Below are 24240 nucleotides of genomic sequence, written 5' to 3'. Positions count from 1 at the left end.
GCCATGGGCAGGGACACCTTCCACTAGACCAGGCTGCTCAAGTTCTCCCCTCAGCCACAAATGAACCTTGAACACTTCCAGGGATGGGGCATCCATAGCTTCTCTGAGCAACTTATTTCAGTGCCTCATCACCCTCTCAGTAAAGAATTTCTTCCTAATATCTAGTCCAAACTTACTCTCAATTTGAAGGCATTCTCCCTTGTCTTGTCACTACAGTCCCTGACAGAGAGACTCTCTGGCTTCCTTGTAGCTCCTCTTCAGATAATAGACGGTTGCTATGAGATCTCCAAGTAACTTTCTCTTCTCCAGGCTGAACCACCCAAACTTTCTCAGCCTGTCTTCACAAGGGAGGTGCTCCAGTCCTCTTATCAATTTCATGGCCTCCTCTGGACTTTCTCAAACAAGTCCATATTGTCTTTATTTTGGGGGCTCCAGAGCTGGATGTGGAGTCTAACAAGAGCAGAGCAGAGGAATGGAATCACCTCTCTTGACCTGCTTTTGATGCTCAGGAGGCAGCTGCTTTCTGGACTGTAAACACGCATTGCTGGCTCATGTTTAGTTTTTTCTCAAATATCACCTGCAAGTCTTCTCAGGACTGCTCTCAATCAATGCCATGTTTAGCCTGTAATATGTCTGGGATCACCTCAACGCAGGTGCAGCACCTTGCATTTCACTTGGTTGAATTTCATGAGTTTTGCACAAATCCACCTTTCAAGCCTGTCAAGGTCCCTCTGGGTGGCATCCCTTCCCTCCAGCATGACTGCAGCACACAGCTTGGTGTTGTCAGTGAATTTGCTAAGGGTACCCTCAATCCCGCTGTCCATGTTGCCAAAGCAGAGATACTGAGCAGCCTTGGCCCCAGCACTGACTCCTGAGGGACACCACTCATTACTTGGTCATTGGTCCACTGGCCACAACACTTTGCATGCAGCCACCCAGCCAGGACTTTATCCACCAGAGGATCCATCCCTCAGATCCATGACCCCCTATTTAGAGTCAAACATGGCACGCGAGACAGCACTGAACATTTTGCATAAGTCCAGGTAGGTGATGTCAATTGCTTTGCCCCTATCCACCAATGTCATGGTTCCATCATAAAAGACTCCCAGATTTGTCAGGATTAAAACCAGAATGTCTGGTTTTAAGCCATATGCAAGAAACCCATTGCAAACTTTGGTGAAAGAAGCTTGTCTCAAAATCTTGTTGAAATAAATTATTTTCGGACACCCATAACAAGATATGAAGCCTCAGTGTAGAGCACTCTTATGGAAATATAGTAGCACAGGTTAAAAGTCATAGATGACTTAATGCTCTCAAAAAAAGTCTTTAGAGAGCAAAACTGCATGCCTAGATAGAAAGGTATTGAGACAGTTGTACACATTGTGGCACTTACAGAAATCTCAGGGGATTTTGGAGAGACTTGGAAGCAGAGAGCACAGCAATGGCAAAGACACAGATCACAGGAACACGCTGCAGGCACTTTCTACACTTTTGGAAAATACATATAACCATTTATCAGAGAAGCAAGCCTGAGGGACCACCAGAGGAGAGTTTCAAGGAGCAGCACACTACACATGGAACATAAGAGAACTGCAGAAAGCCCCTTCTGTAACAATGACTGCAACGCACTGTAAGTGACATCTTTATAAAAGGAAAGTACAGAAAGGCACCTTCTACATATTTCAGGAGGTGAATTAATGGTGAGGTTGGTTAAAAGGTAGCTCACTGGATAAAGTGTTGACAGACTATAGGAAGACAGGACAAACTCAGACTAAGCGCATTCTAATGAAAAGACAGTAAGGATCTCTTTGTCCCTTATTTCAAAAATTACAGAAATATTTTTTAAAAGATAAAATTGTATTTACTTTCAAATGAAAAAAAAATTAGAAAGAAACATGAGCTCTGATAAACATCAAAAAAGCAAATGAAGTTACTGCAGGTATAAAAATGAGTAGGAAAAGGATTTGTAGCATATCAGATTAAGGAAGCTTCATGATGGGAATAACTTCTCAAAATACGAAAGGAGCAATAAAGGAATAGTTATAGAAGTTATTGATAGCTGCAGAAATGTTATTCATTCTTGGCTTCGGTTTTCATTAGAGAGATCAAGATCTACTTCACAAGTCAACATCTGGAAGAATTCCAGGTGTTAAAAAGTACCAGTAGGGGAGGTGTGAGAATACTAAAATATATTTGAAATAAATCTCCTAGTTTCTCTCAGTGTCTACTGCATTGTGGAATGTTTCATACCACAGCAAGCTGTGATATCTAAGTGAGTTAGGAAAAAATAGACTGGACCGACAGAAAACCATTCAGCCCAGGGAGTCCCTAGAGTGAACTAAAGGTGTTAGCACAGTCAAGATGCTAGCACAGTCAAGGTGCTAGCACAGTTCACCAACTGTTCACAATATCTCGACAAATATTGTCTGAGTTTACTTAATACAACAAAAACAAGAAAATAGGTTAACGCAGATACAGCTCCTTAGCCCACACTGTGATATGCAACCAAGTTGTGGATAATATTTCTGAATTTTCTGAGGGAGAAATATCCAAATATCTGATACCACCAAGCAGCCCTGCTAAGGGTATCCCCACCAGCTGTAGTCTAGAAGTGCTGAGATGACAGAGTTTTCCATACCAGAAGACATGATAGTTCAAAAACCTTTCAGATGCTTTGACACACGAGGCAATTCAATTTTTAGTGTTGATTTCAACAATCTGTCATTTGTACTACAGAAAATATCAACACGACTGAGTGTGGATATTGTAATAGCAAGAGGTTGCTAGGAAAAGCTACCAAACAATAGTTCCATATACTATACGGAAAAATAAACAGTCACAAAACACCTACTCATATTTTTTTCCAAAACTTGTGTACCAGTGAATATAGCTATATAGATATAAAAGCTCTGTACGGCTAGGAGGTGAAGTGGTATGGGGAAGGTGTTAACTGAATTTCAAGGAAGAGAGAAAAATTATCTGAACAAATAAGAGGCAGGAGCCATAAGGATCATAGGATCAAACAAGTAGAATTCCTTTTATCTAAAATATTCCAGATTTTACTTACCACTGCTGTTCTGCTCTTTCTGACATTCTCCAGTCCTCCAGATAGAGTTTTCCGTCCTTCTCTGAAGCTTAATTCTGCATTACTACCCTTTCATTTCCATGGAATTCCTTCATTTTCTATCAAAGCAATAAATATTTCACTCAGTGCATACTTTCGTGCACTGAAAAAAAATGCACAAAGTGCAATACAAAATGGGGAATTTTGTGTTCATTGCTCTTCTTTCAAGCCCAAAAAATGACTGGCTCATTCCTGACAGTATAAATTCTAAGAATGTTAGAAACTTAAACAACAGAAATAAGAGGTCTTAATAAAAAAGTAAGTAAATAAAAAAATAAAGTAAGCTGCATTAATAAAGTAAAAAGTAAGCTGCATTACTACACATAAGTGCTGGCTCTGTCAGGTAGAACCCAGGAACACTAGAGTAGAGGGCTCAGAGGGTCTAAAATTTTACTCTCTCAAAATAAGGAATTTAAAAGTGCTAAGAAGGGAGTTATATTAAAGCAGAAAAAACAAACTGCCCTCTGACAGTCTGCTGATAACATATATAAAACACAAAATTCAGGAGGTCATTGCTAGCCAAAATACATACAGCAAAAATGGTTGTTAAGCAAATCAGCCAGTGATTTACCTCAGAAGAAAGACAGGGGTTAAAAATCAAATCTACTAGGGAACTCAGCATGTATATTGCACACTGATATGGAAATCCTGTGTCAAATTTTCTCTTTACTTGTACATTAAGTTATGGTAACACGCTCTGTTAGGCTTTTAAAGAATGCAGGTATCATATACAAGCATATTTAGAACAGATGGAAGGTGAATTAATAATGGAGCAACGAAAGTGCATAATTTTGTACAGTATATCTCAGAATGAAAACATTATATTTCCCATGGGGAAAGAGTCTAATAATTTACAACACCTGGCTTTACCCTCAAGTTACATACCACCCAAATTAATCACTATGAGCCTTACTGGCCTGGAGTTGCAAATTACATCAAGCCAGTGTGTATCATGAAGAAAAGATGACAAAGCTGTGAATTTGCAGGTTCTGTTGAGACCAAACCAAAGGGATCTATTTTGTTACATGGCTGTCATTCTGCTCTGTCATGGTCTAAAAATTGAGATGATGTTACTTTTTAAAGGATCATTATGAAAATAAATACCTTTTAAAATCTTCATTTAGTGACAATCCTCAAATTATACAGAATTTTCACCATTTTTGTCATATCAGGAGGCTATTACATGAATCTTTAGGAAAGATATCTAAAAGAAAAGGCATCTAAACCATTGAGGCAAAAAGAAAAGAGATATTCACACAAATAAAATAATCTTTTAATTACTAATATACATTTAAGAAGTAATTTTTGGTCTTGGCACTTTAAAAACTCCTAATATTCCAGAAAGACATTTCCACATATGACAAATAAGTTAAAAAACCTCAGCTCTCCTGAAGTTTATATCCTTTTAATACTATTTAACAATAAAATATTTTCGTCTTCCTCTAGGCCTCAATCAAGCAGTTAAAGTCAGATTAAAAAAAAAACCACAATTATTTTCAATAGTAAGAAAAATGAAGGCTCTAAAGTCAAGCCTAATTTAGGTGGGATTATGAATACGAGAAATATTTTTCTTGGACAAAGGGCCAAGATGAAATGTAAGGTTCCAACTCAGCTAACTATTATAGTATTTCCTCTTCAATCACACAAATAGTTCCCCTAATTTTAAAAAAGGCTGGTTGCATGTTGCTTATGTTTGTCAAAAAAAAAGGAATATTAAGTTTCGTACCTATATATCTGTAACACAAAAGCACACCTGTCACTAACACAGATGTATGTGGTATAGAGGAATTTTACTCTGGCAAGTTATTTTCCAATATATTGCCTTTTTACAGTAAGCTTTCAGGACAGTACATTGCAGTTATGAAACAAGATCAGCAGGGAAATAGAAGATTCAAGTATTTTCATTTTGGTTAGTGCTGTGTTCCTCTTCAGGTAATCATTTCCCAAATGCTACTTCACTATTGGAGTGTACCTTCAGAAGAAAGATTCATGGCATATATTTTTCATTATTATTGTACATATTTCTTTTCAAGGACATGGTAGTTCCCTTCTTGAAATTTTATTTTCTCCAGTAAAATAATGAATCTAATCAACCTGATGCAAAGAATTACTCTACAATAATCCCAGTGATTGGACCCTTCAAAGGAGCAACCAATTTGGAAAAGAAGTGTGCATGGGTAGGGATTTCAGAGCCATCAAAGCAAACGAGGAGTAACTGAGTTTCTTTCAATTGCTCTTCCTTCAGCAGGTATACTCTGCTCAGTGTCTGACTAGGCGCCCTAGGAGGAAAGCTGTGATTCCTAGGTAGGGAAAGGAAGTTTCGTTAGATGGCACTCTTTCCTCTAAGCCAGGGCACAAGAATTGACTGGGACGCTACATGGTGACACCAGTTTAGAACTCCTGAGCAATGTTTAAATCAGAGTCACTAGCTGCACAGGATCATTAAATAATCCTATGGAATTTTTAGAAGACCATCAAAGTAGAACTGGAGCTCAGCCCAGAATAATATTCCTGATGGATGAGTAACATTTGCTTCAAATTCAATTGGATTGATTCAATTTCAGCATCACTGCCAGGCTCTTCCATGCAATTTAAAGGATTGTGGCTGAACATCAGCTTTTGTCTTACAATGCACTGCTGTGCATTACTTTAGACACATGGTCTGTATGCACAAGTGCCTACAAACAAAGGCAAATAACAGAGAATTTTGATTAGTGCTGAAAATCCAAACCAAAACTGTTAACTGCAATTTGTGCTTGCGGCCAAGAGACTGCCAGCTCCAGTTTTAGACTAGCTTGGAAAAAGTTCTGCATTGGGTATTGAGTAGGAGAATAAAGATAAACATAACAAATGAAATCTTAGTTAAGGTACAAATAGAGTTATGACACTGAAGTTTGGCAGAGTGATAGAGACAAATATTTTTAATTAAGCTTGTAAACTCTCGGGGGGGAAAAAAGTCAGTCTGCCAGCAAAGGGTAGTTTTCTTGTTGCTTTTTATTTTTAATATTCAAGAGATACATAGCTCAAAAAATTATGCATGCACATTGACTTACATGCACATAGCCAGACTTAGAGAAGAAATTTTTGAAGAAGAGACAGGGGAAGAAGTAGCTGAACAAACTTTTATTTTTGCTGCATGTTTGTTGGTGGACAGAAAAGACTGCCATTTCACAGCAAAGATTTAGATAGCTAATCTGGGCAAACAGCTCTGGCATTTCCTCAATGAGATGTTTAATTTGTTAGCCTTCAGATTTAGCTTAACTACTTCTCACACAAACAACAAACATGTTGCCATCCCTCAAAAAAGAAAAAACCCTAACTATAAACATTCATTCTTTTTCCCTAAAAAAAAAGGAGAAAAAAAGATAAAAGAAAACAAGTAAAAAAGAAATCTCAGTGAAGAAAATCATCATACCACATCAAGGTCATCAAGCATTCAGGATTTTGGGGAACAATAAAAGATGGCTTTAACAAAAGATCACCACTACAAAAATCTAGAAGATTAAATATAAAATAGTGCTATAAATACATGCTTCTTTCCATAATATGCACTTTCATAAACATATAGGAAATCTCAGGACAGTGCACACTTTTTTAATCAGTTTGTGGTTCATATCCTATGAGAGATTTCAAATGGACTTGTCTGACAGGACCAAGAAGACAAAATGAAAATAAGCCTACCCAAAACGGTTCCATTTCTTCTTGTTTTATATTCAGTTGTTGGTTTACATGTGTTCTTTAAACTGCCACACTTTCACAGTCCCACAAAACCAAAGAGGAAACAGAGGACCTAATTAAGTCCATAAAGAAAATTTACCTGACCCCAGTACCTCAGAAGGCCAGTATTCTCAGAAGTTGGTTGTCCAGAATTAGCTTTCACTGGCCAGTTGCTTAAACATCTACCTTGTAAACAAATCTTTACAAGACCTCACCATTAATGCTCAGCTGAAACTTTTCATTCATTTGTGGGATTTTCCTCTGAAGAAAATCTTCTGTCAAAAATTATCTTACAATTTACAGTTTAATGAGGCTACATGAACTAAATTACCTTGCCCCAAGGCAAACAGAGGTCCCTAGAGGCTGACTGGGAGTTTGTCCTCGAATAATACATATTACATTTCACTGCATATTATCAGGTCATTTTACATAGTAACACTGCATATAAAGGAACTACACAATCTCAAAGGCATTAGCAAATTATAACCTCTTTGAGGAAAAATGTTTAAAAAAACCCCACAAAAACAGAAACAAATACCAAAAAACTCCAAAAAAAACCCAAAAAAAAGAAACCACCCACAGCAGCCACAAAGGCCAGAGGCCAGATTCCAAACTCTGCTGCATGAGTGTATTTGCAGAGAAACTCTATTAATTTCAACACTAATTAAGAATTCACTCTGACTTCTGACAAAAGCGAATATCTAGAGCCTCAAATGCTAGAATGTAGTCTTATTTCAGGAAAGTCCCCTCTCTAAATATCTTTCAGGAATAATCATTTTGGATCAAAAGTACTTTCTTACTGTGGCACAGTATGAACTTGCATTGATTTCAGTGGACCTACCCGACCATAGTAAAATTTTAATCCCTGAGTATGATGCCTGAATTTAGTCAATGTAGAACTCCATAAAATAATGAAATGTATTTATACATGGAAACATTACTTCTATTATTTAATTAGAAATACAATTTTATCTATATTTCAAGCAAAAAATCAGCAAAGCGTTCTCATATTTTTGGTCCAACATTTGAGAGCACTGAAAAGCATGTAAGAAATAACTTGTGAGCTGACATTTAGGACCTAAATGCCAGTGGTCACTGCACACCTCATAAAACAAAGAGGATTTTCTTTTAACTGAATTTGGCATATTATTACTAATATTCTTATTACTTTGACCATTATTCTATCAGCTTTGACCATTCTATAAGGCCTGCACCATGACAATGAACGTGAACTTTGCCATTTGCTTCAGTGGGTGAAATACTGATCACTCATACTCAGGAGACAAAATCTAATGTATTTCCTCCTTTTTTTTTTCCAGGAGCTCTACAAGTAGAACTAAGTGGAAAGCAATCTGAGTATATGAAGACGCACAACTAAACAAAGTACAACACACAAATTGCAATTATTTAAAGGAAGAAAAAGATCCTTCGCACATGCAGCAGGTGCACCTGGAAACTCTTATTTCTGTACATTATATCTCAAATTTCCTATCTTTGAGTGGTACGGGAAGATAAGAGAATTAATTTGGACTTCATTAGTGGAAAAAATGCAGAAAAAGCGGTGAAGCTCCACTCTTTCACATAGAAGTGTGTCTAAAATAATTAACTACAGGCAGAAAAAAACAGGGCGAATGCTTTGGTTTCATGGAAATGACAAGTCACTATAAGAACTTATTCTTAACATATTCTTAACCTACAAAAGCCATGGGAGATCAAATTAGCTACCTCAGAGGACATAAGGCTGCTCTTATTCCCTCTTACAAAGAGAACTTACCATGCATCATCTGCTTTTGTACTAGTGAACTCAAAAGTTATCTTCTGCACCACAGAAAAGCAAAACCAAAAAAAAAAAAAAAAAGTGGCAGGGGAATTTTGACATGTTGTCCACATTAGAACAGAAATAAGGTTTGATCAAGTTGAATCCCAAGTCCTTTCACTTGTGCTTTCTACCATAAGGGAAACAGCAGACATCCAGCTGTGATGGCTTAACCCCAAATGGTAACCAAGTACCACACAGACATTTACTCCCCAACACCCCCAGCATCTGCCTGGGCAGAGGAATCAGGATAAAAAAGTAACGCTTCAGCATTGAGTTAAGAATAGTTTAATAATAGAAACAAAGTAAAATATGATCATAATATTAATACTCATTGCAATAATAATAATGAAAAGAGAGAAAGAAAACCCAAGATAAATAAATTATGTCAAATACAACTGCTCACAACCTGCTGACACACTCCTAGTTGATTTCTGAGAAGCAAAATCACTCTCTTCTGGCCAATTCCACCAATTTATATAGTGAGAAGAAAGTGCTATGGTATGGAATATCATGTTCAGGTCAGCTGTCCTGCCAGCTCTTTGTTCAGCCCCTCACTAGCAGAGAATGAAACACTGGAAAGTCCTTGGCTTAGCATAAGCACTACTTAGCAACAATCCAAACAGCAGTGTGTTATCAAAATTATTCTCATACTAAATCCAACACACAGCACTGTACCAGTTACTAAGAAGAAAACTAACTCTATCCTACTTGTACCCAGGACACAGCTCACACCAAAATGAATGCTTATCCTTGCTAGAGAATTCAATCTGAAGGGTGAACTTCTTTTTTCCTTTTTTTTCTCCTGTTTTTGTTAGGATTACAGTTTTTATTGTAAGCTTTGGTAGAGGTGGGAAAACCGAGACTGCTGCTATGGCTGTTTTGAAGTGAAAGGTCCCATGGAAAGGATGGTCAGACTCTGTGTTATCCCGGTCTCCTCCTGCTCTGTCGCCAGTGCAGCTGCCCTGGCAGTGAGAATCCACTAGTGAGGGTGTCCTGAGAGTGCTGAAACACCACTCAAAGGTTCAATGCAACTGTGCTCTTAAACAAGGGCACTGCTTTACCCTGTGTGTTTTATCTTTAAAACAGAACGGGATTTCTATTTTTTTCTCTTCTCAGAGGGAGGAAATTGATAAATCCTATGTTTTCAAACTTTCCAATGCAGTTTAATATTTAACAGTGTCTTATGGGAAACAAAACAGTGTTTAGAAAAAATATAAATTCAGTATAATAAAAGCAATAAAATTATCATTGGGTGTAAGCATTATAATCAAAGCCTTCTTTAATATCCCAAGAAAAAATAACATAATAATTCTTATTCTCTTTGATACTACCTATTCAGATGCAATTGAATATGTACACTTCAATAACTACTTTTCTTTCTTCTCTCAACACAATAAAATACGTAAAGTATTTCTTAGTATTGAAACCTGTGAGCATATGTTCACTAATTCTATAATTCCTACTTTTATGCAGTATATTAAAAAAGGTACAAAAATATGTTATTTTTCTCTTCAATTTATGTCTATGGTTAACAATAAAATATATCATTAATATAGCATGATCTACATAGGAAAGAGCAGAAACTAATGAAATATAAGTATTGTTTGTGCTGCATTTCTCCAACTATCAAGTGAGAAAAGGAAGATGTCATTGAAATCAAATCCAAACCCCTAAATTTTAATAATCAACAATTATTTTTAGTATATTTATCATATTTGTTACATATATTTCTACTTATTATATTTAGTATATGGCAATGTTAGTGGACAATAAGAACATATTTGGTTAAAATTAATAACACAAAAGTTGTCTTACTTCTCCAATGCACTTTGTTCTAATCTTTCTTTCTCCTTCTTCTGACGTTCTTTGCTCTTCTTAACTCGAGTTTCCCACAGTCCTCTTATGACAGAAAAGTCAAATATTATCACCTGATGCCCCATATTGTTGACATTAAGCTTCTCCTGCAAAAACAAACCAATTCTTCAGAAAAAGGAATAATGAGAAAAATAAAGCTCCAAACTATCAGGTTTCATTAAAATTGTCTGGGGAAAAGAGCTGAAGTCATAAGAAATATTAACTTAGTGTGATTCCCATCTTGTCCAATTTATCGAGGGTTTTGTGCCGGCAGTAACCAATGTAGCATACATCAATGTAGCATAAAATGTAGCATACAATTCATTTCTACATAAAATCCATGGCAACAGCTACATATTGAATTTTCCTTACATTTTTTCCTTTTCAAGATGAAGACAGAGTTGCAAGAAAAATACTGGTTTGATTAAGTAACATTGATGAAAATAGCGTTAAAGGCTTTGCATTTTTAATAATTTCTGTGACTAATATTAAAATGAATGCTCATAAAGAATTTATTCATTTTAAATCATGCAAAAGCACTTCATCTGGAGTTGTTGTGTATTGATCTTTATGACCTCAAGCTATCCTGTTTCAATGGAATTTGTGAAATTCCTGCGTTCCCATAAGTATCTGCTTATCTGTGAAAGCCATCAAAAGACCAGCCCCACAACACACAAAAAAATTCACCTAAGGCAGAAGACACGGGCAAGGTTTGGTGAACACATCATGGTCCCCACTTACTAACATGTCCTTATTCTGGCCAGTCAGCAGGGTTGACTATGCAGCAGCCAGAAGAGTGGTGGCCAGGCCCCTGCGGTTCTTCACCTCAGCACATGGTAAGTTAGTCACACCTGCCTTTTCCACTTTATTGGAGTGCACAGTCAGATAACACCAGGTCATAATGAGCAATCACATGTGAATCATTCACCTGTCCTGTACATTGTTATTAGTATTGTTGTTACTGTTTATTTTTTTTAATTTCATTGTTTTTTCCACTAAATCATTCTTATCTCAGTCTATGATCTTTTCTTTTTTGGGCCTTCATTCTTCTCTTGATCCTGCTACAGGGGAAGGCAGGCACAGTGAGAGAGCAGCACATTGTCTGGTGTGTTTTGAGTAGGAACACTAAATTAGGGAATTAGGAATTCCTAAACCACAACACATACGGAAACACATTTCAATAGTCAGAGGCTTGGTATCAGTGTATCAGGCTGCACACAGTTAGGAACTGATGTCAGCCAGAAAAGGAAGCTCAAAGAATATACACCTCTTCTGATATAAAATGCTGTAAAACTGGTAACAATGGACAAAGAGAAAGCTTAGTTACTCATTCTTTAATGGCAACCTCTTTTCCAACCCTTCTTGACTGGGTGGACTGCAGAATGTGGACTGGAAGAGAAAAATTCCCTCCCACAATATCAGTTTCATGATCATCTGAAGAATCTGAATATGCATAAATTTTTAGAGTCTGATGAATGCACATCAGAGTTCTGAGGGAACTGACTGATGTAGTTGACAAAGCCAATCTCCCTGATATCCAGAGAGTCATGGAAGTCAAGGGAAGTCCCTGGTGAGGGGAAAAGGGAAACACTGCATCCATCTTTTAAAAAGTTAGAAAGGAGAACCTTGGGCATTACCAAACTGTCAGCTTCACCTCTGTACCTGGGAAGGTCCTGGAACAGATCATCCTACTAGCTATACTGAGGCACAGAGAGACGAGGAAGATGATTTGGGATAGTCAGCAGGGCTTCACTAAGGGCAACTCTTGCCTGACCAACCCAGTGGCCTTCTGTGATGGAGGGATTACAGCAGTGGACAAGGGAAAGGCAACAGATATCGTGTATCTGGATTTCTGTAAAGCCTCTGACACAGTTCGCCACAATGTCTTTCTCTCTAATTTGACATGGATTCAGCAGGTGGATTGTTTGATGGGCAAGGAATTGGCCTGACAGCCATGTCTAGAGGGTAGTGGTCAATAGCTCAGAGTCCTGATGGACATCAGTGACAAGTGGTGACCCACAGGAGTCTGTATTGGCACCAGTACTAGTCAATATCTTCCTTTATGACATACACAAAAGGATTAAGTGCACTCTCAGCAAATTTGTAGAGGACACCAAGCTGAGTGGTGTTGTTATTACACCTGAAAGATGGGATGTCATCCAGAGGGACCTGGACAAGCTTGAGAAGTGGGCCTATGGGAATATCCCACTTATTTTTCCACTTTCCCACTTGGCACAAGTGCAACTTGCTGCACTAAGAGCAAGTGCAAGGAGACCAAGGGCGAGGTGCTGTACCTGGGTCAGGACAACCCCTTAAAACACAGGCTGGGGGATGAGCAGATGGAGAACAGCCCAGCCCAGAAGGACTTGGGGGTGCTGGTGGGTGGGAGGCTGGACATGACCCAGCCATGGGCACTCCCAGCCCAGAAAGCCAAACATGTCCTGGAGTGCATCAAAAAGAATGGTCAGCAGTTGAGGGAGAGGATTCTTCCCTTTTATTCCACTCTCGTGAGGAGCCAGCCTGGAGTGCTGCATCCTCCTCTACGTTCCTCAGCACAGGAAAGACATGGACCTGTTGGAGCTTGTCTAGAGAAGGACGATTAAAGGGATGGAAAACCTCTCTTTTGAGTAAAGACTGGGAGAATTTGGATTATTTAGCCTGGAGGAGGGAAGACTTTGGAGTAACTGTAACGGTCCAGTACCTGAAGGAAGGCTGCAAGAAAGATGGAGACAGCATGTAATAATAAGACAAGGGGGAATGGATTCAAACTGAAAGAGATGGTTTAGATTAGATATTCTAAAGATACTCTTTACTGTGAGTGTGGTGAGGCACTGGAACATGCTGCCCAGAGAAGCTGTGGATTTCCTATCCCTGCTCAAGAGCAGGCAGGATGGGGGTCTGAGCAACCCAGTCCAGTGAAAGGCATCCCTGTCCTGGAACTGGATGATCTTTAAGGTCCTGTCCAACCCATCCATTCTTGGTGCGAAACACAGCATGACTTACAAGATGGTGTTCCTTACAGTGGTTCAGTACTAACATAGGGAACTAATTACTCACTAAATCTCTAATGCAAGTACACAAACAAATCTTGATAAAAGAGGTGGAACTATACTTTCTTGCTGACAGTCACTAGTGGGGATACAATCATCACAATATACTGGCTCTCATAAACTGTAGCTAGATTACCAACAGAGGAAAGTCAGTTATTTAAACTTTCTGTGTGGTTTTATTAGAGAACACATTTATTATACTGTTTATAAGCTTAGGGGGAAAAAATAAACTGCAGAGGAGGGCATATGTGGCCCGAAGTTTAGTGTCCGACTAGCTGAGGGCGAATTGCCCCTCTGCAATTCCTGGCCAGCACCCTTCGGCGTCTGATGGCCTCGGGCTGTGCTGGCTGCGGACTGGCGTACACCGCTGGTATAGGAGAGGAACGGAGCTGACCATTTCCCGGGGGTTAAACATCGGTTTATTGAAGGTGTTGCGGGATCCAAACGCGGGGAAACCAACCGGGAAAAAGTTTTTTCCATAGGGGGTGAAACAGGATTATAAAGGAGGGGGGTGGGTACAGGCGAAACCAATCGGGAAAGGTGAGGGGATGAACTTCACAGAACTGACACTCCATGGAGACCAATAATCAAAAGGTAAAGGAGGTGTCCTGGGACCCCAGCCAACCACCATCTCCAGAGAGGAGAAGGTTCTCGAAACCTGGGAGGAGAAAAGGAGTGATTGACTGGACCTAGGGAAGAAACAACTTTCACTTATAAGGGAAACCAGGGGAGAAGCAATTACACATCGACAACTATGAATAGCGGTTACTATTGCAACTTAGCTGACAGGATAGCAGTGGCGGGAAAAACTGGGGGAACGAACCCATTTTACACATAATAGGGGAGAACAATACATAAATTGGGGGAATAACACAAGAAACTTAACAACACACTACAACAATAAACAGGAGAAGAAAACCCTTCTTGACCATCTACTTATCAGTTAAAGAGCAATCCTCCCCTTCCTATGCGTTTTCAAGCTCATGTCTATAATTTTTCCTCTGACGCTACTGTGATCATTTTTTCGAAGCATTGTGTCCTTCAGCTGGAGCTATTTATTATCTGTCCTTATCTGTTATAATATTGAGGACAAAGGGGAAATTATTCTCCCCTCTGTATTTTTCCCTTGCAACTTTGCAACGGTCCCTTTTCTCTTTCACCCCCTTTCACCTACATTTTCTCTTTCACCCCCTTCACATCCCTCTGTAATACATAGCATACAAAGGAATAATTTATTCTGAGCCAGGAAAACACCCTCATGTCCTCTGGAAAATGCACGGCATGGACTAAAAAGAATTATGCATAGGTACATCCAGAGCAAAGGTACCTACCTTCTCACATTATTAGCCATCTCAATAAGAAGAGCCCTCTCAAATACCAACAAGTATTGGCTCAAAACTGGTCAGAGACCAGTATCATTCTATTTACATAGTCTTCTGTATGTTAGGATGTTTATATTAAATGTAATCTTTGTTGTTCATAAAGCTGCACCTATTGCTTGTTTATCTTTGCTAGCACTTAAAATGAGGCAAAAATGGTTCCTAACCTATCTGGAACTAACAGCTTATAGCAGCTGAGTCAAAAGCCCATTAAAACAGTGTAATTAAAACAGCGACCTTATTCTCTGTGAAAAGGTTTGTCCTTCTAAAACATATTCACTACTAATTTACAGGAACTGTTTACCTCATAAAATAAAATGTTCACCTCTGCTTACAGGAGAAAGCAAGCCAGTGACAAGGACTTCACCCCTCACAGTAACTGCAGACCAGCAGTCACTCTGCAGGATCTAATTCATTTTAATAGACCAATTCATAGAAGTGTGTTTTGGTAGAAAGGCTGTTGCAGAAGCTGAGTTGTTGTGAGACAGTGAAGTTGCAGCTGGACACTTGACCTTTGTTGGAACTAGATGGCCTTAATCAACAGAGAGTATGAATAGACTGTGGAAGCACTCCTTTTCCTTGACTCGTTTCTCACCTTCCTGTCTCACAGGTTAAGTCATCTGTTCTTTATTGAGACACTGATTTATTAAACACCAAGTTGGAAAAGTTCATTTTATCCACATATTGGTTTTATCCATGTATAGCTTTTATCCACATGTTGCACTAAGCAGCAAGGTATTGTGAGGTTTTCTATGGTAAAACCAAGCAGAGGACAAACTTGGGTGGGAGATGAGAGCTGTCCATCATAACACCTCAGAATTAATCTCTTCAGAAGGAGCAAAGCCACAAATCCTGATCAGATTACAGGGTGACTAAGGCTTTAGAAATATGTATCAGGACAAATGTGAAATGCTTTTTGACATCTACAGCTCTGAAAAGGTCACCTAGCAATCTTCACCAGGATGTTGCTTTATCCTATATCCTTGTCTAAAAAATGGGCATAAAGTATCAAGCATGATGGCAGAATATATATTTGCCAAAATTCAGACGCCGTCATTTTCCTAATGATGAGATATTGCCCAGGAAGGAAAACTGGCTAAAGCTATGCTTAACTGATACTAACTATAGGTTCTTCAGGATACCTACTCATGCATGGCAAGAATTTATCACAGAAGAAGCAACTACTAATAATGATTTTGATTTCTAAAAATACATATTCAAATTCATACACAGTAGTTTCTTTCTTCCAACATCAGATTAGGCTTGTAGAGGAAAACTTAAAACTATCATCTATTATTCACAGGTGGTAAACTACATTTGGATAGAGAAAAATCTCAGTCATACCCTTCTTTCTAACTTCTTAGCTTCAACTAGAGACACAGCTATTTTTCCTCCCATACTTAGGCTATTCACAGGGAATCACTGTTATAATTTTGTTCATTGTCAGAAACCACAGTGAAGTTAGACAGGACCTCTAGAGGTCACCTTGTCTGACTGCTCTGCTCAAAGCAGTCATATGGTTCTGTACACCCAGCAGCACTCCTCCTCTTCCAATTTACCCATCATTTTTAATTCAGCACTGCTTCTTTCTCATCCCATGCTTACACATGATCATTAAGGACAAGCTTTTGTCATACTTGTGAGGATTACGTCACCCACTCATATGGCACTAAGTGAAAAGCTAAAAACTATTTCTTACCCAAGAAACAGGCACCCTTGCTTTCATTAAGGATAAGTCCTGTCCACAAAAGCAGTCATGACCTGCATTTGCAAGATCTTACTTCATAACTACACTGAGTTTGCCACTTAAAGTCATCTTAAGTAACATCTGCATCTAAATCATGCTGCAGATCATCAGCACACCTTTCTTAGATGATGCATGGTTATAATATTTATCAGTCTTTTTAGTTATTAGTGAGATAGGCCACAAAACAAGGCTATTCAGTAACATATGATAATTAACGTACAGCACTTTCCAGGGGAAAAGGGATTCAGGAACACAAAAAGAAGGCAATGTCATTTACAAGAGAATTATATATGGAGAAACTGGTCCTCTGTGCATATTTATGGAAGCAAATAATCTTATCCCTAGCCATTTACACCTCCCAAGAGGTTATCTGCAAGACCTTAATCAATATCCTTAAAAAGCAACATACCGGGAAGTCAAACTGATCTTGTCTTCTTTGTAATGATTAGCTCAGAAACAGAGCTGGCCATTCAGGATTTTTTTTTTTTTTAGCTATTCTAAGATTTTCCCTTCAGAAGCAGCTACACGTTAATTTAAGGAAATACTTTTAGGTAAATAAATAAATAAATAAATAAATAAATAAAATCATCTCAAAATTTTAAAAATAGCTTTTTTTTTCTAATAAGCATTGCAGTACTTGGCAAGGTGATATGAGAGTTTGCAACCAGAGAAACTTGCATTAGTGGCAGAGGAAAAATTTTTTTTTTGGCTTCACTCCTTCCTGCTCTTTAGGCTTTTTTTAGGAGGAGGGGGAATAAAAAAGTCCCTTTGAACACCATGGCCTTTGCATCTCTTCCTCAACCAGCAGGTTATGTCAACTTTTTTTTATCAATAAGGAAATCACAGCAATCTCTGTAACTAGAATTTTCCTTCTACATTATAAACCACAATTCTTTCTGTCCCCAGGGATGTACTATCAGTTCAAGATACAATAGCCTGCAAAATATTCTCAATGTCATCATTCCAGCGTTCTGTGCCTTCACTAGAACACATTACCAAGCCCCTCCCCTACAAAGAAATTCTCTCTGACTCTTCCTATTGCAGGCCCCATCTCAATACCAAGACCCATCTTCTTATCAAGTGAATTTAATAATCTGCCACTTCTTTGGGCCAGCTGAGGTGAGAAGGAGCATTTGTCTGTAACAGCATTCTTTTTCTGCCAGCATTTGGGTTTGGGTGCCCTATTGCTGAGAGCTATCCCTACAAACATAAAGCAGAAAAACTGCCTTTCCAGACACTTATGTGCAATTTCTGTTCTTAGAAAAAAGAGAACACCTTTCCTTAATCTTGCAGAAACTTTATTCATTTAAATGTATTTATAAATAGGGCTATTAAAATCAAACACAGTCCTCATGTGTATAATGATATTGGGCATTTGGAGCATTTGGATGCTCTTAAGCATTTGGAGGATTAACTGGCAAAATACAACAATATTAGGGATGATACTCATTATATGTTTTTATTTAAATGATATAATACTAATACCAAATATTATTGCTAGTAAAAGCATCTGCCTAAGTATCTGCATGGATTTTTTTTATTTTATCATTTATATTATCATTTATTTTATTTTATTGTATAAATTCACCTAAAAGTAGGCAGACTGGTCTCTAGCATCTATTTCAGAGATTCTTTTTTAAATAGTAGGAGTACTCAGAAGCCATGAAACAGACTCTCTTCAGCAAGGAGATGAAAATATATAAGTTGGAAAAGAAGATAACCACCTTGTAATGCCCATAGTTTGTATTATTTTTTATTTATTGTTATTCATGTTGTTGTTACAAATATACACATACTTCATATGTCAGCTCTTCAGTAAAACTGGAGAGGTTTAGTGCTGTGCCCTAAATGCCCTTGCTCCTTTCAGATGTTTGTATCTCCAACTCTTGTTTGCAGGTCTGCCACAGATGCTACCACAGCCATCCTTGATAGCAGCAGTGATCTTGTGACCACTTGTGTTTGTTTCCACTTGATCTCTGAACCCTGAGCAAGCATTTGATGACTGGGTTTTTTCCTTTATCTTTTTTTTTTTTTTTCCCCCCCCTTGGCTTAAGGGGGAAATAAAGGGGGAAATTTATGATTTTCAATACCTCTAGAAGCGTCACCAACCTGAGTATGGAGGACCACTGAAGGCAACTAAGTCTCAAAATTAGGATGCCTTTTGGGAGCTCCTGGTGTTTAATGCTGAAGGAGTTTCGTCTCCATCACCTGCACTTGCACCACAAGGTGCCACGGACTACCCAATCTTTAAAAAAGTGTTTAAGGATATATGAGATAAAATCAACACTGAATTCTGGATGGAAGGCCTTCCACAGATAAAAAGTGCTTTTCAAATCAGCAACTTCATTGAAAGAACAGTTTCCAGCCTTTCTGCACTTATCTCAGCATCTGAGATAGATCAATCAATTCATAAATACCTTGAGAAGCATACTAAAAAAAAAAACTCCAAACAAACAAAAAAAAAAATAAAGACAAGGCAAGGTCTTCTTTAAAAACAAAAATAGTGGAGCACAAGAGAAGTATTCTTAGATATGATGACTCTGTGGTCTGCCATACTTTGGCAGATTAACTGTACCAAACTCTTCTCAGCTCCTCCCTGTTTACCAGTATTATCTGTCTTCTCTGTAGTGGGTAGAATACAGCCAGTGATAAGTCAAAATTGCATTGGCTTTATTACAGTAGAGTTTCAAGTTCTCTGAACATAGCTGGGATTAGTGTTAATGCTGGCCAACTTGTGTGTGCACAGTATTCTGTAGAACAAGACCTGATTCTTGAGTCTGAAAGAGTCCAACATAGTTTTGAGACTACAGATACAGCCAGTATTAGTCTCTGTTAACAGCTCTCCTAATTTCACATGGCACCTGGCTGTCCTAAAGCACAGCTCTGTGTATAATTTCCTCTGCTTTTTACGTGAGTTATTAAATTATTAATGTTTTGGTTTCTTCAATTTGCTTAACAACCTGGCTCACTTGGGCCTTTTTTATTTCAGATAATCACTGTGGGAGATCTGCTGCACTCTAATGAGTATTACTGGCAGGATTACATGGGGGGAAGTATGAGTGAAATATTTCCTACCAATGCTGCAAATAATTTCTTAGGAAATAAGCTCACTCACACTGTGATTTGGAATCATCAAGTCATTTATCTCTCAAGTTCTTAAATAATTCAGAGGAAACCTGACATTTGGATAGCAACTGAACACATTTTTTATGTTATCAGGAAAAGATTAAATTAGAGGAACATGCTGTGATTGAAAGAGCAACAGAGATTGTGGCAATGTTCACCCTATACAACTGTATTTTGCTAACTGAGCACAGCTTGTAAGTGGGGTAGTGCTTCTCTGTGATGCTTGAGGAGTGGGAGAGAACTGCAAAGTGGGAACTTGCTCCTCCCTACCTTGTTTTGCTTCTAGTAACAATCTCTTATTGTTCTACACCAGCAAGGAATTATCCTTCCTGCTAATCTGGTTTGTTTAGCTGTCACCAGTCTCGCCAAAAGAGCAGATTTGACAGTGAGAGTCTGAGGTCTGGGATCCAAGATAGATTGTGTTTCAGAGCACATACGCATGCATGCATGTGATTGCTGGGTCCTGGGGAATATGTGGGCAGGGCAATGTGATGGATCACAGTGGGTGTCCCCCTGAAGGCCTGGGTCCCCAGAGATCCAATAAATGTAGCTACAGCACAGAATAAACACAAGAGGAAAGGGACAATCTGCTGCAAGGCTGGAGAAGGCAGTCCTGACACCTGGACATGAGCCCAGATGTTTTGGGAGTTTGAAATGTTCCTTCCTGCTCTCTCAAGAGTACAGTCTCAGCCAGCTGGCTCCTACATAAACAAACACAGACAGTGACACTTTCAAGCTATTAATTAGTCCAACTTTCAGTGTAGTTAATTTCTGAAATTAGTGTCTTTCTGTATCATGGAGCTTAATCATGAACGCTTTGATGAATTAAGGTCTTTTTTTAGTTTTCTTCTTTAGCTACTCTGTGGAAGAGACATTTATGAATAGGATCTGACATTAGCCTCTTTCATACACAAATAAATAATGTTTGCCTTGTTTACAATCCCCAGCTAAGAGGAAACATATCTTTTTATTAACTTACTCATTATAACTCAGGTAAAAATAACTATGAACACTATAAAATTAAAAACAGATATGCAAGAGCTGAACTTGGTTTCCACACATTTTTATGTGCATATTTCTTTTTGTCCAGTACTGCAGCATAATGCTTTACTGACGGTTTTCATTAATCAGTTCCTATTTTAGATGTAAATTAAACAGTCTCACAAACAAGAGTCCTCTTTATCACTGCAGTCTTCACATCTTGATTTTTAGCTGTTTTTCACAGGGTTATTCATTAATTAGGTCTTTAATTATGGATTAATTAGCAGCTGAATTACAATATTCCTTATACTTTCTCAACTCTTGTAACACTAATATGTTTGCCATCAAGCATGATAGATGTTACATATGCAAGGGGATTTATTACAGATGTATTCCCCTAGCACTTCAGTGAGCTGACTAATTATTCTTCCACTGACAATGAAGCTAATGAAACACTGGACTGATGTCTCTGACAAAAATCCATTCTTTTTCTCTTTTTTTTTTTCCTGGATATTGCTGAGGAGAGGTCTAATTCTCTTAAGACTGAGAGAGGAATGATGTATTTGAAATGGGCATGTATTTTGAGGTTGTTTCTTATCAAAGGAAAAACAGCTCAAAAGTGTATTATGTATTGGTGAAGGTGCTGAACCTATGCCTGTAGCTGTAGCCAGCAGGTGTAAACAATTGTCTTGGACTGTATACAACAGAATCCTGGGAAACTGAAAACATGTTTTAAGAACTGATTAGAGAGATCCCCCTTCACTTCTCATACATAGACCCATGGCAAATAAATTTGCATTCTTTGTCACTGAACAAAACACTGAGGCTTTCATATACTATTAGATTGTCTTAATTTAACCATAACATTACACTCTCAGGTTTCTAAAACTTGTTTCACATCCATTGTGGTTTTTAACACAATGTTTCATTGATTTCTTATTTGTCTTAAGGTTCCTGAACAATTCCCGAGAATTGAGGCTACTCTTACTTACCTTTCATGTACCCTTACCTCTGTGAATGACAACACCATAAATGTTATTTTAGACTCTCTGTCCTAACTGACATTAATTAAAAACCCTCAAAATATATCATTTTCTTTTTCTCCCTGAAGGGGCGGGGAGGGGGGGTGCATTTTGAATGTATTGATCTAAGAATTCAGTCCTGTCATCTGCCTCTACCTCAGAAGGAGAACAAAAACCTATGTCTGACCTACAGCAGTCCTATTTCCAGTGTTAGAGACAATATCATTACCTGTATAATGAGTAAAATGGTCACAGCCAACTGCAAAGGTGTTAAATTTTGTGATTTAAGATGGTAGATTATATAGATAAACTAGAGATGATACTGCTTTCAACTACTCCTGCAGTCAACTTATTTTAGCTCTAATGGCCTAAACCCCACCACTCAGTCATGAGGTGGCATCTGTATTTCATCAGTTCCCTCACCCCAGCTGTCTCTTTAGTCTTTCCCTCATCTGTGGAGAGGAGACACAGGTGACATTGAGAGCTGGACACCTTTGGAATAATTCTCCACTTTTGCCTTCTATCTGATGAGAGCCAAGTGAGTGAAACTCTTTGGTATGATCTACCTCTTTGCTTAATGAGCATTATCATCCATCCATGATTCTTGAAACTGTGCTCAATTAACTGCTGTTCAGAGGAAGAAAGCTGGTCAGTACCTCTTAACCTACAGAAAATAATATGTCAATGATAGCACATAAATGCTTGTGGTAGCAACAACAGCAATAATGACAATATTTGACTTTAAATGATAGGCTGTGTTCTCAAAAGATGTAGCGGGCTGTATTTCCTATGCCAGTTAGATTAAGTGTAAGTAGCCTTCAGAAACTGAAGTTCTATAACTCTTTTTAAATTCCACTGTAAATTCTGACAGACAGCAAAGATAAATGACTGACCTCTCAAACCATTTTTTTTCTTGAAACCAGAAATTCTCACACCAGCATATGTCCTTGAGATGAAATAGCAATGGTTTATTATAACTGAGTCACAGAGTAGAACTTGAAAGGTTTCCTAAATTATAAAGTTTGGATTTGTCACAAGCGTAAATCTATTTACAGGAACTATGCAGGGGGTGAATCTCACTCTCTTTAAGATACCCACCAAACATACTGCTCTCTGTTTCAACTGCTTTTCCCATATGCATTAGTTTTCAAAGATCCGCAGCCAAACCAGAGCAACCTGATAGCTACTTCTCACTCTTCCTGCCATTTTCCACCTTGACCCCACACATCTGAAGAAACACAATAATCAGCAAAACTGTCACTTACCTACTACTAAAGAACACAAGTGTCCAGAGCTCCTGAGTGCGCTGTGCAGTTATTCAATGTGGGACACTGAGGTTGTTTATAGCATAGCACAGCTCATGGCCAGCCAGATCTGTCTGAACCCTGCAGCGTGACTAGCCTTCCAGATGTACTAATATGCTATATTTGTAACGTGATAACATGATCTGTGGTCTTACAGCAGAGACACGGGCAGGATAAAGTGTCTGCACTGCATGAGTCAACACAGGATGGAAACAACAGTGCTAGGACAGCATCTCATTTGCTTCAAGGGAAGTGTGACAGAGCTAATATTACTCATATTCATGTATATTTGTCAGCAAAGGGCAAGGAGAATAAAAGAAAAATGCATATACAGTCTGAATTCCTCTAGTATGCCTTTTCCTTATTCCTCTAGCTACCTTTTCCTTTCCGTGTCCATTCGATTCTCAAATAAATATACACATGGGTACACAGACTATTACCATGCAGTTTGCATGACTGATTGGTTTACAGCAAAATCTGATTTTTCTTGCTGATGGTGGCTCACCTTTTTTAGAACAACACTTGTCACTTGTATTCCTGCTTATTGTTAGAAGGGCAGGGCTGTGGGCAGCCAGAGATCATCTTGCTGCAGGATCAGCATTGCCAGGGCAGGGGCTGATGAGCTCAAGGAGCTGATGTGAGCCATGGGCAAAAGGAATAGGTCCTGGGATGCAAGAGGGAAGATGGACATGGACACAGAAGCCCATCAGGACCTTCATGGCCCTCCCTGACATTTCAGCATGAATGTTTGACATTTTCTGATTGTACCTTTAATGAAATAATCCCATACATTTCTAATTAGAAAATGATGGGAGGCAGGGAGGCAGGCAGGGAGGTAGGGAGGCAGGGAGGCAGGGAGGCAGGGAGGCAGGGAGGCAGGGAGGGAGGGAGGGAGGAAGGAAGGAAGTGGTGGAAGGAAGTGCGGAAGGAAGTGGCGGAAGGAAGTGGCGGAAGGAAGTGGCGGAAGGAAGTGGCGGAAGGAAGGAAGTGGCGGAAGGAAGGAAGGAAGTGGCGGAAGGAAGTGGCGGAAGGAAGTGGCGGAAGGAAGTGGCGGAAGGAAGGAAGGAAGTGGCGGAAGGAAGGAAGGAAGTGGCGGAAGGAAGGAAGGAAGGAAGTG

The 24240-nt window shown here is 38.7% G+C and overlaps 1 protein-coding gene across 2 annotated transcripts in view; it reads right to left on the bottom strand.

Moving 5' to 3' along the window:
- LRRC2 (leucine rich repeat containing 2) overlaps window positions 1-23221 on the bottom strand; it is a 76729-nt gene extending 53508 nt beyond the window's left edge. The window contains exons 1-2 of one of the 2 annotated variants that reach the window (XM_005489821.4): window positions 23085-23221; window positions 10476-10621 (exon numbers count right to left, since the gene is read on the bottom strand). In XM_005489821.4, coding sequence (XP_005489878.1) covers window positions 10476-10600 — 125 coding nt within the window. In that variant the 5' untranslated portion in view covers window positions 10601-10621; window positions 23085-23221. Of the gene's footprint in view, window positions 1-3067; window positions 3184-10475; window positions 10622-23084 lie in introns of those variants that run through there. The other variant, XM_074532644.1, reaches the window with a different exon arrangement.
- Window positions 23222-24240: the final 1019 nt, after the last annotated feature.

Source organism: Zonotrichia albicollis, chromosome Z (genome assembly GCF_047830755.1).
Source record: "Zonotrichia albicollis isolate bZonAlb1 chromosome Z, bZonAlb1.hap1, whole genome shotgun sequence".
Classification (NCBI taxonomy): Eukaryota; Metazoa; Chordata; class Aves; order Passeriformes; family Passerellidae; genus Zonotrichia; species Zonotrichia albicollis.
This window is presented reverse-complemented; position numbering and strand designations above follow the sequence as displayed.